The sequence below is a fragment of the Meles meles genome, chromosome 4 (assembly GCF_922984935.1).
Source record: "Meles meles chromosome 4, mMelMel3.1 paternal haplotype, whole genome shotgun sequence".
Lineage (NCBI taxonomy): Eukaryota > Metazoa > Chordata > Mammalia > Carnivora > Mustelidae > Meles > Meles meles.
Genome location: NC_060069.1, coordinates 162,470,044 through 162,486,221, shown reverse-complemented (window position 1 = coordinate 162,486,221; position 16,178 = coordinate 162,470,044). Strand labels below are relative to the sequence as shown.

Genomic DNA, 16,178 nt, shown 5'->3' with positions numbered 1-16,178 from the left:
AATGAAGATCTGCATCATATCCGGTAGACCTAAGAAATAATGTGCAGGTGCACATTATTGGTTGGGTCGGTTGGGTGTCCAAACTTTTGATTTCGGCGCAGGTCATGATCTCAGGGATGTGGGATCGAGCCCCGTGTCAGGCTCCACACTCAGCGGGGGTCTGCTCCAGCTTCCCTCTCCCTCTGCTCCTCCCCCACACCAGCTTACCCTGGCAGGGCGCTCTCTCTGGCTCTCGCCCTCTTTCTCAAAATAGATCTTTTTTTAAAACGAATGAATGTGCTCTATTCTGAATGCAAAGCTATCCCTCTTTCCAAACTCGTCAAAGTCTGCCGTGCTTTGCAGGCAAGGACCAGCCACGGATGCTAAAATTGGGAGCAAAAGTGTGATAGGAAATATGGTATTTGCATAGTCTCAGAGGTACTTACTGGTTACAGTAGGACCGTAGTCACTCTCCAGTGGAAAACTTGGGGCAGACACCGCACTATTCAAGACGGAAGTGACCGTCCCCGTGAGAAGACACACAGATACCAGGTACCCTCAATGCGGTGCCCTGAGAGGACACAGCATCACTGTGGTGAGAAAAAAACACACAGCATCTCCGAGGGCCTCAGAGACACGGGCAGCCGGTTTAGATTTCCAAGTCGGCCCGACTGTACGGAAACTTCGTTTGAACCAGAAACCTGACTCATGGCCCCACACCGCACGCATCCTAGGTACACCTGCTTTGGGAACGAGTGAGCTGAAGGGAAACCATCTTGCCCTGGAGATTCCACAAGATGCAAAAAAAAGCAATCACCCTCAGAAGCTATTCATTCTCCAGAGTGTAACGTGGGCTCAAAGAAAACTCTCTTTCTGACTTTGATTCTCAAAGTTTGTTCATTTTGCATCAATAGTGGGCTTCCTGCCCCAAATGCACAACATCAACCCGATCGTGAGGAAATATCCCCCAAGCCCCAAAGAGAATCAGTCCTCAAGAAAAGGTGATCTATACTCTTTAAAAAGGATCGAGGTCCTGAAAAACAGAGGCTGAGAGACGGACTGCGCAGCCGTGTGGGAGAGGCGGGACCAGAAAGATGACTTCACCGGGACGACGGCGAGTGAGTCAGTCCTGTGGGTCAGCGCGTGTTGTAAAGCAAGTTCACTTCCTGCTTCTGCAAACCGCTGTCTCTGCTCCGTACAGTGCCAGCATCTGGGGAAAGTTTGCACGAACCGTGCTATCTTGGCAACCTAAACTTATCTCAGTATAAAAAGTTTTAAGTGCTAGAAAAGAAAGAAAAAAAAAGCCAGCCAGGAATGTGGGGCATGGGTGTCTTCATCTCGTACACACATCACCCCGCCGTGTCTGCCCCACAAAGGCCAAGCGGGTGTGTCTGTCCGCCCGCACCCAGGACGCTGTCCAGCGCCGGCCGTGTGGAGGACAGCTGCGGGCGGCTCGCTCGGTACAAATTAGGAACAGGAGCGAGCTTATTTACTCCACAAATAACAAGGGCCATCGTGTTCCCATACAATAGCTCATAGACCCACTTCTCACCCTTGTCCTGCTGCGAAGGCAGAAAAATCCCTGTTTCTGGATCCTGTGTGTTGCTCCCTTCGGAGACTCTAGGGAAGGACCCTTCCTGCCTCCCCCAGGCTCCCGGCACGCCTGGGTCCGGGCGGCATCTCAGCCATCTCTGCCTGCCCCCGTCCGCTGCGTTTTCACCTGCTGTCCTCCCTGCCTCGCCCTCCGGGTCTCCCAGTTTTCTTACAAGGGTCCCAGCCTTTGGATTTCGGCCCCCCCTGCTCCACTAATAACCTCTCTTAACTAACGACAGGGGCCAAGACCCTATTTCCAAATTAATGGCTCCTTTCCAGGTTCCAGATGGTGGCGACTTTCAGGAGACACCATGGATCCCACTCCAGCAGGGGGAAGGAAGGTAAAATCAGTAACGTCTCATGAGTGGTTACCCCGAGCCTCAGACTCTGCAGCAGTGCTGCAAGGCAGGTGTGATTTCTGCTATCTTGTAGGTGAGCAAAGAGGCTCACAGGTCACACTTCCCCCGGCGCCTGTAGGGGACAAGGCCAAGGATACGCCCAGGCTGACCCACGGTGCCCAGGGGTGTGTGAGAGCCCTCCGTCCTCACCAGGACCGCTTCTCGGGTGTCCCCCCAGGGCCCCGAGCCTGCTGCCTGCAGACCTTCGCCCCAGACTCAACTCAGTGGCTCACGGCACGCACGTAGGCGCCTTCCTCATGTTTAGGCTCTCAGTTTCTCGTTATAGAAAATTAGGGAAATAAGAAAATTTAGAGGAAGGAGCCAGACGTAGCCTCATGGTCTGAAAGAACAAGTTGGCACGTATCTGCTCATTCTCTGCATCAGATTTTCTGTCAGCGACACACGGGTGTATTAATGTAACTTACTAATTATATTCATTACGCTATATTGACAGTTTCGAAGCCGCTTTTCAATAACATACCTCATATTTTCCCACGGGATTATTAACTTCTCAAGACGTGCAGTATTCCAAAATAAGACAACTCTTGTTTCTAAAAACAAAACGTTGTTTAATAAAGCTTCGGAAAAATACAGAAAATCACAGAGACAAAAGTTATTAAATGCCTCTGTCCCACCATCCGAGTTTTCACTGGAAACAGCTCAGTGAACACCGCCAATGCCCCAATGCGCTCCCGAGAACCCGACTCTCCAGGGAAAGGCTGCAGAATGGCAGTTTCAACAGGCAGCGGGGTGAGCAGACAGCCGGTAAATAGGGAAACGCCCTTCTAGAAGCCCTTCCTCCCAAGGCACAGCCTGTTGTTACGGGTGGGACTGGGATGTGCTTCTAAATTCCAGGATGGAGATTTTTTTTTAAATATTTTATTTATTTGACAGAGAGAAATCACAACTAGGCAGAGAGACAGGCAGAGAGAGAGGAGGCAGCAGGCTCCATGCGGAGCAGAGAGCCGGACGTGGGGCTCGATCCCAGGACTCTGGGATCATGACCTGAGCCGAAGGCAGAGGCTTTAACCCACTGAGCCACCCAGGCGCCCCCAGGATGGAGATTTTTATAAATTTTCTCTGCATCCAAGAATTTTCCTTAATTCCTCGCATTGATTGCTTCGACTGTGGTTTCATTTGTGATTTACGGAAGTGTAGGAGAACCAAGTATTTACTTAGTGCCTCCTGTGTGACAGGTGCAACGGTGAGGACCGGACCCGCTGCTGCCCGTCTGCCTGCGAAGGACCACTGCAAGGACACACTTCGTTAGCAGACGTGGAGAGAACCACTGGGGTGCCCAGGGCAGGTGCATCAGGTGTACCCCGAGAGCCAGCTGCCCCCCACCACCTGGGGCCCAGCCTTGCCCTTGACTGTGCTGAGGCTTCTCCGCTGAGGAAACCCTTGGCCTGCATTAGTTGACAACAAGGGCCTTTTAAGATTCTACGTCAGTTCCCTCCTTTGACTCGTCCCAATTTCTGCAGGTCCCTCCACCCCTCCGAGGGGCTCAGAGCTGCCTCGGCTGGCGCTGGCTCCCTTCGAGGGCCCAGCTCAGAGGTAAAGCCACGGTCCGCTCGGTCTGCAGCAACCAGAGGTGGCCAAGCCTGCGATGGACCCTAGCGCGGGAGGCAGGATGCTGGTGCACCCGTGTGGGACGCCTGGTTGGGATTTCCCTTCACTGTCACTTCCCTTGCTAGTGATGATGGACCGGTGACCAGTAACTGCTTCGTTGTGTAAATCTTCCATCTTTCCTTTTCGTTCTGTTTTCCTTTTTTTTTTTTTAAAGATTTTATTTATTTATTTGACAGACAGAGATCACAAGCAGGCAGAGCAGCAGGCAGAGAGAGAGAGGAAGGGAAGCAGGCTTCCTGCTGAGCAGAGAGCCCGATGCGGGGCTCGATCCCAGGACCCTGGGATCATGACCTGAGCCGAAGGCAGAGGCTTTAACCCACTGAGCCACCCAGGTGCCCCTTTTTCTTTTTTTTTTTAAGGGTTTCTTGGGCTAGAATTTAATTAGCGACGCATTCCGATGACGATTTTTTGCATGCAGGAACACGAGCACAGACAGACTAGCTCTGGGAGCAGGTGTGGGTCACCAAAGAGGGAAGAAAGGAGCTGAGCCCCTCGCTGCAGAAGAAGGAACCCTGGGACGCGGAGGAGAAAGCCCCTTGCCTTCCCCACGCCAAGCAAACCAGACACTTCGCGGCTGGGGCGTCCTAGATGTCAGGCGCAAGCGTTGTCCGAGGTCTTGGCTCTAAGAGACGCGACACTCAGTCTTTTCCTCTGGCTCCAGCAAGATGAGAAGCCGAAGCATCGAGGAAGGAGAGATAATGCCAGCCTTTTGCAGTGCCTTTGGATAGAAAAGGTGAGGCTAATTGTGGGAGAGATTTAAGTTAGCATACTAATTAGAGATAGCAGAGTAATAACGCTATAGCTCGCCCTGGGGCTGGGATGCTGTCCCAAACATGTTGCGCTGATAAACTCATTTACTCCTTAAAAAATAACTAAATAAATAAACCACCTCAAAAGTCCTGGAGATTGCCTCCCCGCGGAGAAGGCCAGAGACGTCCCGCAGCCAGTCCCATGCCGCACAGCCGGAGAAGGGAGGAGTGCCTCTGTGCTCCGGCATTTGGCCTCTCAGTCTGCTCTGGGGCTGCTTGCGAACATCTGTGTGGTCCCAGACCTGCCGCAGAAGGAAACCGTGGCTTCAGAGACCCGGATCGGAGACTGACTCCACGGAAGGTCTGTGGCCACACCATGTGCATGGGACCAGAGAACTCTGACCCACAACCTCACACGACCATTTGGAAGCCACACCGCGGCCCCAGGGCTGGACCAGTCAGGAGTTGGCCGTGACCGCCCGCTTCTCTTCTCCTAACTCGGGACAGCCATCCCTGAAATCAACCCCACAGGATGCCTGGCCTGTGAGCCTGCCCGCAGTCTCCATGGAGCACACGGCACCTTCCTTCTCTTCCATGACAAAGCTGGCCCCCGTCCCGGCCTGCTGTGGGTCTCTGCCCAACCCCGGAGCTGGCGGGGGCCAGCTTTGCTCGATTTCCTTCAGATTCTCTTTGCTTATTCCCCCCGGGTGTAGCCTCCTGTCCATAAAATCGCAGCGCGTGAGGACCGGGGTCCAGCAGGGAGAGAGCGTGTCAGACCCGAGGAGGCATCTGTTATAACGTAAAATCTCACTGCGTGAGTTCGAGGGTCTAAGTGGCTTTATGAAATGACCCGCTAGTAGACCGGCGCCCCCTCCAGCGAGAACAGAAGAGCTCGGGCAGCTGTACGAAAGGTAGGGATGTTACAGGCGGAAACAGGGCAGGACAATCAGCGAAAGAAAAGATGGTTTCCGGCGAGGTCACCTTTCCTGGGGGCAGGAGCAGGGCTCTGAGCCGGCAGATTCCCTCCTCTTCCTTGGGGGCAGGGAGAGGGCCCCAGGCCAGGGTACCTCCCTGGGGGCCTCCACAACTTTCCTCACTGGCGGTTAGGGCTACACTTGGTAGGGGGGAGGTTGGGACTGGGGGGAGGGTGTGGTTAGGTTAGCTTGGTGACTTGGCCTAAGCTGCTCCATTCTGGGCCTGTTGGTTTTCTTTTCAACCCATTGCAAGATGGAGCAAAACCCTCAGAGGGAGGAGGGGAAGGAGAGGGCAGCAAAGCCAACTGAGCTGCAGGACACGAAAGACCCGGAGAATTGCCTTCCCTTCCCCATCTTGACAGTTGTTTTCTGATGGTTTGTTTTCCGTGTAGGGGGCTCTCCATTTTCATGGAGTCAAACGTGACTCACATTCGTGCAGCTGGGACTGGGTTGTGGGATCTCCCCTTCCCCGCCCCTCAGGGCTCAACCACACCTGACCTCCTCCCCGACTGAACTTACAAACTGGGCGCTGCCCTTGCAGGTACCAGAAAATCTTGTCTCCCCACGCACCTGCTCACTGGGCCCACCAGCAGATAAGGGTGACTCCTGCCGAGTCAGCACCCACTGAGGGGGGAGGCCAGCATCCGATGAGGGGTGGGCCATGGGCGGCAGGGGTCTGGACCTTTCTAAAAGACCAATCCTGTCCGGACAGCTCCTAGCATGGGCCCTACCCTGCCCTGAATAAAGTGTGGGACCCTTCCCCTTCCCTGGGTGGTGTTATCTGTCTAACCCTAACCCAAATCCTGCCCTAGCCAAGCCCTTTCCGAATGCCCTTGCTCTGACCACACCTCCCCGAGCCTGGTCAGAAGTCTTGGGAGCCATCTCCCGCCCATCCCCAGACAGACTCGTGTCTCCTCTGTTCACACACGCCAGCCCTCCACCGTGCCTCTGGGTCACATGCTGGTGACTAACCTCCAGAGTTAGTCAGCGTTGGGGGGGTGGGGGGCTGGCCAGGCCTTGAGAACGTGGGGCTCGGGGTGGCTGAATGCATAGGAGAGTGAGGTCGGGCAGGGCCTGATCCTGGACTCTGGGATGCGCTGACAGCCGCCTGCCCCTGTCCCCTGCTCCTCCAGGTCCTGCTGGGCACCCCCTCCTCTCCCCCCCGCTCCGGGGGCTCTCATCTGGGGACCTGCTCACCACTTGACTGCAGCCTGCTCCCCGCCCCACCCCAGCGCTGCGTCCAGCCCCGCGCAGGGTGACTCCAGACCGTCCCCTCCAGAACCCACCCCACCCCCATGGGGGCCGGACCCCAACTGTCCCCTGCAGTGGGGACACTCCGCCCTGACCCGCCAGAGAAGGACGACACCAAAGCCGCAGTGCGGGGACGCCCCTACAGCACGCGACCACTGGGCCCCACACGGTGCGGACAGTGAGGGTCCCCGGTGGTCCCCCGCCCGGCGAGCGCCCAAGGGAGAGGACTGCGACGGTCCTCCGTCCCTGCGCTCCTCCGCCAGCCCGCGGCCCCGCCCTCCGCCGCCGCTCCGGCCCCGCCCACGGCCCCGCCCACGGCCCCCTTCCCTCCGGCCCTCGCCCCGCCCACGGCTCCGCCCCAGTCCCCGCCCCGGGCCACGTGACCTCCGCCTTCTGTAGCGGAGCGGACACCTGGGCGCGAGTCGCTGCCCCGCCCGCCGCTGCCGCCCGCGTCCCGCCCGGCTTCCGTCCGCCGCCAGCATGATGTGCGGGGCGCCCACCGCCTCGCAGCCCGCCACGGCCGAGACCCAGGCCATCGCCGACCAGGTAGGCGAGAGCGGGCGGGGCTCCGGCCGGGGCTGCGGGGTGCCGGCCCGGGGTCGCCTCCGGGAGCGGCGGGCGGCGGCGCGCGGAGAGGGCCCGGGACTCCTGCCGGACGCCCCCCCCGGCGCCGGGCACCCCGGCCGGGCTCAGGGGCCTCCGCGTCCGGCCGCCGAGGAGGCGGTGACTCAGCCCCACGCGACCCGGGGAAACGGGGAATTTGCGGCGACCGCGGGGCGACCCCGCCCGCGCCGGAGGGCCCTGCCCGGCCTCGCCGCTCCTGCTTTTCCCGGACGGGGGGTCCTCCCTCGCCCGCGGGGCGCTGGACGTGTCAGGCCGCGGGCCCTCATCGGGTGGGGGCGCTGGGCAGTGACCGGCGGCAGTGGGGTTGCTGCGGCGGCCAGCGCGGCTGCTGACGGGCCTCCAGGAGGACAGAGGCCGGGCCCCTCCTCCTGCACGTCCCTCCTTAGGGGAGCACCCGGGACGGCCCCGCTTCCCACGACGTTGTGTACCTGCCCCGATGAGGAGCGCCCGCCAGTCCTGTCCTGGCCCCCCGCCCCCCGGGGTGCCCTGAAGGCTGCTACCTGACCTGGGCTCCTCCTCCCCGTGGGCACGGGTGTCGGAGCCGCCCTTCTACAGGCAGGGGCTGGGCCTGGCCAGCCAGGGAGCGGCGGCGTCACCTGTTACCCTTGCCGGCAGCCCAGGGCTCTCCTGCCTCAGGACGCAAGCGGAGGAAGGGGAGGTGATTCCTTCCTGAGCCCCTGGGCCGTTCTGTGGGTGTCGCTCACCACCCCACCCCCGGCCAGTTTTGTGAGCTGTCTGCAGAGTCCATTCCCTGCAGACCGGCACGGCACTTGCAGGAAGAAGGGGGCTCCGGGTGACATTGAGACGCAGGTGGGCGCCGCCGTGGGAACCAGCGGTGGCCGGAGAGAGCAGAAGAGCGGCAGGACAGTGACCAGCCTTCTCCCTACTGGGCCGTCCAGCCCTGTGCTGCCGGAGTCCGGCCTTCTGTCTGTTCCCCCAGCAAGGGCGCCTCCCTGAAGGCCACACAGGCAGCCCTTGTTTGGACTGGCACGGTGACTCACTTGTGTGTAGTATGGTGACCCCCTTGCCTCCCAGGAACGGGCCAGCCTCCTGCAGCCAGTGTAACGGAAACGGCTAACGCTCTGGAACCAGCCCAGTGCCCCCCAGCTCGAAGTCCGCGCACTGCAATGCCTACCGTTAGCCCAGGAGGCAGCTAGAGCGCTTTTAAACAGATGAGGTTTTAAATTAAAAAAAAAAAAAAAAAAAAAGACAAACCTGTATTCCTCTGAACATAAAGATGTTCAGTTCCTAAAACGCCAAGACCTTGGGAAACAGAATTGACAGAAAGCATTACTGTTTGACACTTAAGACGAGGACAGCCAGGGCCGCCTGGGTAGCTCAGTGGGTTAAAGCCTTTGCCTTCGGCTCAGGTCATGATCTCAGGGTCCTGGGATCAAGCCCCACATCAGGCTCTCTGCTCAGCAGGAGCCTGCTTCCCCCTCTCTCTCTGCCTGCCTCTCTGCCTACTTGTGATCTCTGTCTGTCAAATAAATAAATAAAATCTTAAAAAAAATAAAAAATAAAGGTTCTACATCTTAAAGAAATCCTCTAAAAATGCACTATCAGGGGCGCCTGGGTGGCTCAGTGGGTAAAAGCCTCTGCCTTTGGCTTGGGTCACGATCTCAGGGTCCTGGGATCGAGCCCCGCATCGGGCTCTTTGCTCAGTGGGGAGTCTGCTTCCCCCTCTCTCTCTGCCTGCCTCTCTGCCTGCTTGTGATCTCTGTCTGTCAAATAAATAAAATCTTCCAAAAAAAAAAAAAATGCACGAACGGGCTTTTTACTGCGAGGCCCCGTACCTGCTGCAGCCTGTGTTGTGGGAGACGTGGAGGAATGGCGTCGCGCCCGCAGGGAACAGTGAAGACAATGGGGGCCCCTCGATGAGAGGGAAGAGTACCTGTCAATTTAACGTAAAATCTAGTGTAAATTTTGGAAGATGTTTTACTTCTCAGTGTTAAGAGCAAAGAATTACACGCAGCCTTTCGAACGAACCGCTCGTGTTCAGACTGAAAACAGGTGTGAGTCGCACACACTGCTGTAGTGAGGATACGTTTGAAAGGTCTCATTTGTTTGCTTAGAGCAGGTGCGCACACACAAGCAGGGGAGAAGCAGGCTCCCCACTGAGCAGGGACCCCACCCCCGACGCGGGGCTTGATCCCAGGACCCCGAGATCACGACCGGAGGCGAAGGCAGATGCTTCACCGACGGAGTCCCCCAGGAGCCCCGTGATGGTGACAATATTAAAATCTCCCGGGATATTCCTAGAACAGGATGACCAGTGTTCTGCTGAAACAGGACCGTGGAAATCGGTAGATTGAAGGAATTGTTTTCTGCCCCTTAGGGGGGAGCTAAGAGTTGAACGTGTCCCCCCGCTGTGAGGAACATCGGGTTACAGAACGTCTGTGACGGGCGGCACGGGCATCAGTGTGCAGCGTCTCATGTGAGAAGTGGGCGGGGTGAGCCCCTCTTGCAGGAAGGAAGCCACTAAGGTTCCCCGTTCTGTCCCCTCCCGCAGGTGAAGGCCCAGCTGGAAGAGAGGGAAAACAAGAAGTTCGCGACCTTTAAGGCCGTGGAGTTCAGGAGCCAAGTGGTGGCCGGCAGGAACTACTTCATCAAGGTGACTGTCACCACGGGGGGCTGGGAGGCAGGAAGCTGATGACCCGAAGGGATCTGTCCCCCTACCCTGTCCAGGGCCTCAGGCAGGCTGGCCCAGCAGGGACACGTGGGGCCACAGGTCCTGGCTGCCCCTCACTCGCGCCCCCCGCCCACCGCTTCCGTCTCTCCAGGTTCAAGTTGACGACGATGAGTTTGTGCACCTTCGAGTATTTCAAAGTCTCCCGCACGAAAACAAGCCCTTGGCCTTGTCCAGCTATCAGACCAACAAGGCCAAGCACGACGAGCTGGCGTATTTCTAGCTCCCACGCTGAGGGGGCCCCGTCCGTGTGGTTCTGTCCCCTGTAAACACGTCTGGGATCAAAAGCAAATGTCGTTTCTCCATGGGGCCACTCGGGGGGGGGCAGGGGGTGGGTATCAGGCCCCTCTCTTGTATCTCTGGTCCTGCCTTTCGGCGGCAGAGACAAAGCACAGTCAACTGATCTTAATTACTTTCAAAGACGGCTTATATTCTCTTCAAATACATATTTTTAAATCTTCATGAACTTACTCCTTTGTTGGGGTGTTTTCTTGGAACTGAACCCATAATCCTGTATAGGAGCGTCGAGCGGTGAAGGGACGTGTTTCTGTGGTCATTTGCTAGCCCAAGCCTGCTGTGGCACGGGGAGCCCCTTCTGCCTGGGTCACACGCCAGCTGGAGCTCGCTGGACGCCCCTTCCCGCTGCAGAGCTGAGCCCAAGGGCGGTTGCCCAAGGTCACAGCAAGTGGGCAGAGGACGCAGGATCCTGGGAGCCCGTGTTTGAACCACAGCTCCCCACACTCATGCCTCGACTCCATGCAGTCTCCCCCATAAAATGAAAGGATTTGGGTAGATCTGGTTCCAGAGCGTTAGCTCCAGGGCACCTGGACACCTTCACACGCTGCCTTCCACTCTCGCAGAAACACACAGATGTGTGTGCAAGAGGCCGTAGCCTTCCGCGTCCACAGGTGGGCTTGCAGGCCTTGCTGTGCCCCGGGCCACCTGCAGGGTCTCTTGAGCTCCTGCCCTGAGCTCAGTGTGCCGAGCCCTGGGCCGCAGCACGTCTTGGCTTCTCCAGAGGGTCCCGCCGTCAGGGACGTCAGTCCTGTGCTCGGTTTGCTCTCTGTCCGCGTTTCGCAAATGCCACAGCACGACCATGTCTGGGAGAAGAAGGAAGGGTGTGGTGTCTTGTGTGGCTCAGGTCGTGGCAGAAAATGGGCCTTGAGGGTTCAGCTTGGTCTTGGGTTCCCAAACCTCTGCGTCCGCGGCGTGGGGGGGGGGGGGGGCTCTGGGGTCTGGATCTCGGGGGGAAGAGCAGAGCACACGGGAGGCTCGCACAGTGGGCAGACAGCTCCAGCGCTTTGAAGAAGAAAACCCTAATACGAGCCGCGTGCGTCCTCGTCTCTGTCCTGGAACTGGAAGAATGGGAAGCTTCCCTAACCGGCTCTTGCTCTTGGCCGTCAAGCCATTTTGCCCTGAAATGAAGATGGAGCGAATTTCGTAACTCAGCTTGGGGCGGTACTCGGGAGCTGCTTTGGGGGACAGGCTGGGCTGGAGCTCCTCCGCCTGCCCCCGGCCCTCACTGTGGGGCCCAGCATGGGCTCCTGTCCGTGTCTCCCTACGACAGGACTTTCCTCCCGTTGTACCACTCAGCCACCAGGTAGCCCTTCCTGCCAGGCTGGTGATGCCCCCCAGCCACGGCCCCTCACTGAGCTCTCCTCCATCACCCCTGGAAGTGCTCCAGGACCAAGAAGCCTACGAAAGGGACCTGGCCCACGGCTGAGCGTCACAGGCCCTGTTCCCAGGCAGGAACGAGCCCCCCGGGCCGGAGGTGGGCCGCCTTCCCAGCTGCCCTCAGGTGCGCTTCCTCTCCTCCGCCCAGAATTCTTGCCGACTGGCACTTCTCCCGAAGCCTGACCCTGCACCCCCCGGGCTGGAAAGTCAGCACACTCAGCCAGGCCTTGTTCTGCCCCTGCGGGGGCCCCTGGATTCCTCACCAGCTCAGAGGTCCCTAGCTGCTCCGGAACACGGTGCCGGCGGAAACCACAGTCAGCTGACTTAGATCAGATGCACGCTGGCCTAGAGATAGAGGCGCTGGTAACGGAAGTCCCTTGGGCACTGGACACAGTCGAGGGGCCGGTTGCCCGTCACCACCAGGCGGGGTGGCTAGGAGACTCTCCCTGAGCTACTTGGAAGCAGCATTCGCACGTTTTCTGTCCTTGCAAAAGCAGGCACGCGGCTCCAGCAGACAAGGGCTAGACAGGGAGAATTCTAGAGGAATGTGTGAATTCCTCTACAGTCGGGTCTGGTCACAGGCTTTTAATCTACGACTCCAATTACAAACTTGGAGAACAGATTTGTAAACTATTAAGGGTTAATACTGCTAATGCATAAAGAACTCTTAAAAGTGGGGAGAAAAGGGGGCGCCTGCATGACTCAGTCAGTTAAGCCTCTGCCTTCGGCTCAGGTCATGATCTCAGGGTCCTGGGATCGAGCCCCGCATCGGGCTCTCTGCTCAGCAGGGAGCCTGCTTCCTCCTCCCTCTCTGCCTACTTGTGATCTGTCAAATAAATAATAAAAAAAAAAGTGGGGAGAAAAGGATGAAAAACCCTATTGTAAAATAATCAAAGTCCCAAACACAATCACAACAATTAGAATGTCCATGTAACACTTTTTTTTTTTTTTTAAGATTTATTTGAGAGAGAGCAAGAGCGAGCCCACAAAGGGAGAGGGAAAGACAGCAGCAGGCTTCCCACTGAGCAGGCAGCCCCGTGTGGGACTCGATCCCAGGATCCCAGGATCATGACCTGAGCGGAAGGCAGACGCTTCACGCCTGAGCCCCTAGGCTTCCCTCCATGTGACAGTCTTCAGGAGAGAAGCGTGAAGTGGAACCGGGCTCGGGGTGTCTCTGTCCTGCTCCCCTGACAAACGTCCAGAAGCCTGTAGCCCCCCCCACCCCGGCGGGCTGAGTGGAGCCCCCATTCGGGAACTGGTGACCTCTCGGGACTACACAGGCACACGTCCTTGCAGCTGGCGCTCCCGCGGCACGGTGACCACGAGCAGAGTTGACAGTGGCTGACACCTGGGCGGGTGTTGACAAGTGACCAGAAAGTGGAGGAGGGGGACCCTCACCTGGTTCAGGGCTTCCTGTCACTGTCCCGTATCCTGCTCACCTCTGCAGGCCCCAGGCCTCCCTCCTGTCCATCCCGACCCGCCCTGGCCTCCACAGTGGCAGCTCTGGCGGCAACGTCCAAACCGGTGGGTGTCCTCCCCTCGGGAGGTGGACTTTGACCCATTGGAGCAGACGGGAGAGGTGGGAGACTTGGAAGCCCAGCGGGCCGCCTGGCCACGCCCCCCACGCATCTTCTCTCCCTCTCCCTGCCTTGTCCCTTTTTCTGTCTCACCTGCCAGCCCGGGATGCCCCCCCCCCTTTGTACTACTGTAGCTCAAGGGTGAGGCCTAGGCTCTTCTCCAGGAACCCAGTGTGGAAAGCTCCAGGGTAGGGCCTGGACTCGAGGCCAGTCTTCCCACCCCCCAGGGGTGGACAGAACCAGGGATCCTCTCGATGGCTGAGGTTTTCCAGCCGTGAGCGGTCTTCTGCCAGACCTTCCGTGCACAGCCTCAGAGAGACAGGTGACTGGGTGAAGACCCAGGTAACCTCATCCCCGTCTCTTTCATAGGACGTGGAGGGCTGACCTGGGTCCCGCCGAGGATGGGCCCGAACCTGTGGATGTTAACTTACTTGGCAAGGGGACGCTTCAGGTGGGATTAAGCTAAGGGTCTGGAGTTGAAGCAGTAACCCCGGGTTCTCTGGGGGGCCCAATGTCACCTTAGGGTCCTTAGAAGAGGCAGGAGTCCGAGTCAGACTAGAGGGGCCATACTGCCCGCTGCGATGTGGGGGGCACGCGCCAGGAGCGCAGGCCCTTCTGGAAGCTGGAAACGGCAGAGGGTAGGTTCTCCCCAGAGCCTCCAGGAGGAAGCAGCCGGGCCCACCTCGCTCGAACTGTGCCCTCCCTGGCCCCAGCACGGTGCATGCGCCCGCGTCGCTCTAAGCCAAGGCAGCCACGCACAGTCGTCCACCAGGGGGGCCTTGTGGGCAGGCGAAGGGGCCTGGGAGAGTCCGCAGAGGTGAAGTGTGAGGTGTTTGGGACACAAAGCGATTCCCGCGTTCTGTCCCACCCTCCTGTGCCTCTCTGGCAGGCCCGGAGCCTGGTGCTCCCGGAGACGGCCTGCGGACTTACTCCCGAAGGCGTGGGTGAATCACGGTGGGAGCGCCGTACCTGCCCGGACAGTGTGACCAGCGCCGGCCCCACCCAGGGCTGAAGGAACCCAGGAGAGGCGGTGACAGTGATCCGTGGCTGAAGCTGGTTCTCAGACTCTGGCCTGGAGGGACCGGGGAAAGGGAACCCCACCCTCCCCGGCACCCCTGCCCTCCGGCGGAGCTCACAGGCCAGCCCTAGGGCACAGTGCAGATGGGAGAGGGGACCTGGGCCTCTGCTGGCCGGTCAGGTCCGGCAGGCTCATTTCTTGAGGGGGGGGTCTTGTTCAATGGGCGGGCTGTCCTGCGCCCAGCGGCTTCGGCGACTTAACTGCGAGGTCCCCAGGGGAACAGAGATTACTGGACGGCATGACCATCACCAGAAAGATTTATTTGTGGGTGACCGTGAGTCCACAGCGCACAGACATGCGCTTTACAATGCCGGTGGGGGCTTTATAAACACCACACACGACAGAAGGCGGGCTGGACGCTCGGGGCTGCCCCGCCACCACCTGGACCTCAGGGACCCTCCGTCCCTCTCCCGCCGCCACCATCCCAGCTAATGCCCCGGACGGCCCAGGCCAGCGGCGGTCAGGCTCGGGGTCAGCGCCCCGACCTGCTGCCCACCCAGTGCTGCGACCGCCCAAATCCGGGCTGAAGTCTACCTCGGGAAGCACGCGGCCGAGCCGCCGGGGCATCACACCACCGCGCGCACTGCCGTCCTCGGGCCGAGCTGTCCAGGAGGCCGCAGCGCCGGCCCGGGGTGTCCCCTGCGCCGCCCGGCCGCGCGACGGTCCCGGGCCTTTGCGGGGCGCACGCGGCCTCCGCCTCCCCGGCCGCAGGACCGCACTCGGCCTCTCCCTCCCCGCGCGAGCCGGCGAAGGCGGCGGCTTTAAAGCCCGGACCTCGGCCCACAGCTCGGGTCGGTGCGGTCGGTGCGGGGCGCGGGTCCCCGAGACCAAGCTCCGCGGAGCAGGGGCCCAGGGGTTCCGGGCGGCCGGCGCCCTCCGCTGCTCCGCTGGGCCGGGGACGGGGGGGGGGACGCAGCAGCGGGCGCTGCCCGGAGCCGGTCTGGGCCGCGGCGCGGGGGGGCTGCACCGGCCCTGGCCCGCCCCCACCCCGGGTCTCTCAGGCCGCTGGGGCTCCCGGCCGGACGCGCCCAGGGCTCGGGGCCCCGCAGCTTCGGAGCCGCCCGCCCGCCCCGGGAAGAAGCCGTCGGGCCGGAGCCCGCAGCGCTCCGGCGGGGGCCCGAGGTCGGCCCCGCGTCCCGTCGCCGGCGAGCCCGGCACGCATGCGCACGAGCAGCCCGGCCCCGAGGGAGCCGAGTCCCGCGCGGGCCGCGGAAGACGCGCCCCCTACAGGGCGGGTGAGGTGCGCAGGCGCCGACGCGGCCCCCGGCCCCGCTCACCCGCCCCCTGCCGGCGGAGGCTACAGGTGCAGGGCCGCCGCCGCGAGGGCCGGACACGCGCGGGGCTTCGGGCCGCCTCTCGGCCGCAGACCCCCGACCGCCGACCGCCCAGCGACCGCAGCGCGGACACACGGCCGCTGTGCTCCTGAGCGGCAGGCGTCCAGCCCGACCCGCGGCCTGGGCAGAAAGGAAGGTGGTGCCCTGGGGGAGGGTCGTCCCTCCAGACCCTCCAGACCCAAGCGCGAGGCTCCCGGCCTGGCGCCCCGGACCGGGCGTCCCAGAGCTGCAGCGGCTCCGCAGGGAAGGGGAGCGCCGAGAGCTGCGGGGACCGGGCGAGGAGGGACCCTGCAGCCTGGCGGCGGGCGGGGAGCACGGGGGCTCAGCAGCCGCGACCCCCGGTGGGCAGAGTCTGGGGCCGCATGGCTCCCACCTGAGGCAGAGCCCACACCCTGCGGGATCCCCTCTGCGCACCCAACTTCCTTCCCTGATCTCCCGTCGTCAAAACCCCGTCCCACGGGAGCTGTGCTTGAGGGACGCCCGGGCACCCCGCAGGCAGGACAGGACAGGGACCGCCCGCTGTTCTGGTGCGGGCACAGAGCGCTCGCAGGCGGCTGATGCAGGCAGGTGTGGCCGCAAGCCGCGGGCGGGCGGCCCCATCAAAGGCCGAAGGACGAGGGAAGAAGGGC

The 16,178-nt window shown here is 60.6% G+C and overlaps 1 protein-coding gene across 3 annotated transcripts; it reads left to right on the top strand.

The window, feature by feature from the left end:
- The first annotated feature begins 6,855 nt into the window (after window positions 1-6,855).
- On the top strand, window positions 6,856-10,348 carry CSTB (cystatin B). 3 transcript variants are annotated; one of them, XM_046001767.1, is made up of 4 exons: window positions 6,856-6,878; window positions 7,015-7,119; window positions 9,710-9,811; window positions 9,981-10,348. In XM_046001767.1, exons 2-4 carry the CDS (start codon window positions 7,054-7,056, stop codon window positions 10,107-10,109), a joined length of 297 nt encoding a protein of 98 aa, XP_045857723.1. In that variant the 5' UTR covers window positions 6,856-6,878; window positions 7,015-7,053; the 3' UTR covers window positions 10,110-10,348. The 3 variants fall into 3 exon arrangements, with proteins under 3 accessions (XP_045857723.1, XP_045857721.1, XP_045857722.1); XM_046001766.1 differs by lacking the exon at window positions 6,856-6,878 and having other exon boundaries at window positions 6,958-7,119; XM_046001765.1 differs by lacking the exons at window positions 6,856-6,878; window positions 9,710-9,811; window positions 9,981-10,348 and adding an exon at window positions 7,194-8,618 and having other exon boundaries at window positions 6,948-7,152.
- The last annotated feature ends 5,830 nt before the right edge of the window (window positions 10,349-16,178 follow it).